The 336-nt window shown below is 41.1% G+C and overlaps 1 protein-coding gene across 1 annotated transcript in view; it reads left to right on the forward strand.

Annotated features, from left to right (window-relative positions):
* Window positions 1-6: 6 nt before the first annotated feature.
* Window positions 7-336, forward strand: part of LOC119592990 (DNA helicase MCM8-like) — a gene marked incomplete in the record, with an annotated part of 8,903 nt that continues 8,573 nt past the window's right edge. Inside the window, 2 exon segments of the mRNA XM_037941874.1 lie at window positions 7-28; window positions 193-333. Of these exon segments, the coding sequence (XP_037797802.1) occupies window positions 201-333 (133 nt within the window).

The following is a 336-nucleotide window of genomic DNA, read 5'->3' on the forward strand; positions in this document are numbered from 1 at the left end:
AACTGGCGAGGGAACAACAGATTGCAAGGTACAGTCAGATGCTCAGGTTTTACAGTTACACTAATTGAGAAATAGTTATGGTTTACACACTAATGTTACAAAATTCAGTTGTGAAACTTTAATCACTATGCAAGGAGATGGGAAAAATTATCTTCAGTAAAAAAAAAAATTTTCTTTAATCTTCCTCTTCAGGTGGGGGTATGATGCCTCCACCAGGTTCTCAGAGCTCACAGAACAACACTCTGATGAGGGCTGGGTCGTCACAACCACAGATCACGACAATGCTACCAGCTGTTCCTACACCGTATAAGGGTTGGCACCTCTACATGAATGAAG

The sequence above is a fragment of the Penaeus monodon genome, chromosome 31, assembly GCF_015228065.2.
Source record: "Penaeus monodon isolate SGIC_2016 chromosome 31, NSTDA_Pmon_1, whole genome shotgun sequence".
Classification (NCBI taxonomy): Eukaryota; Metazoa; Arthropoda; class Malacostraca; order Decapoda; family Penaeidae; genus Penaeus; species Penaeus monodon.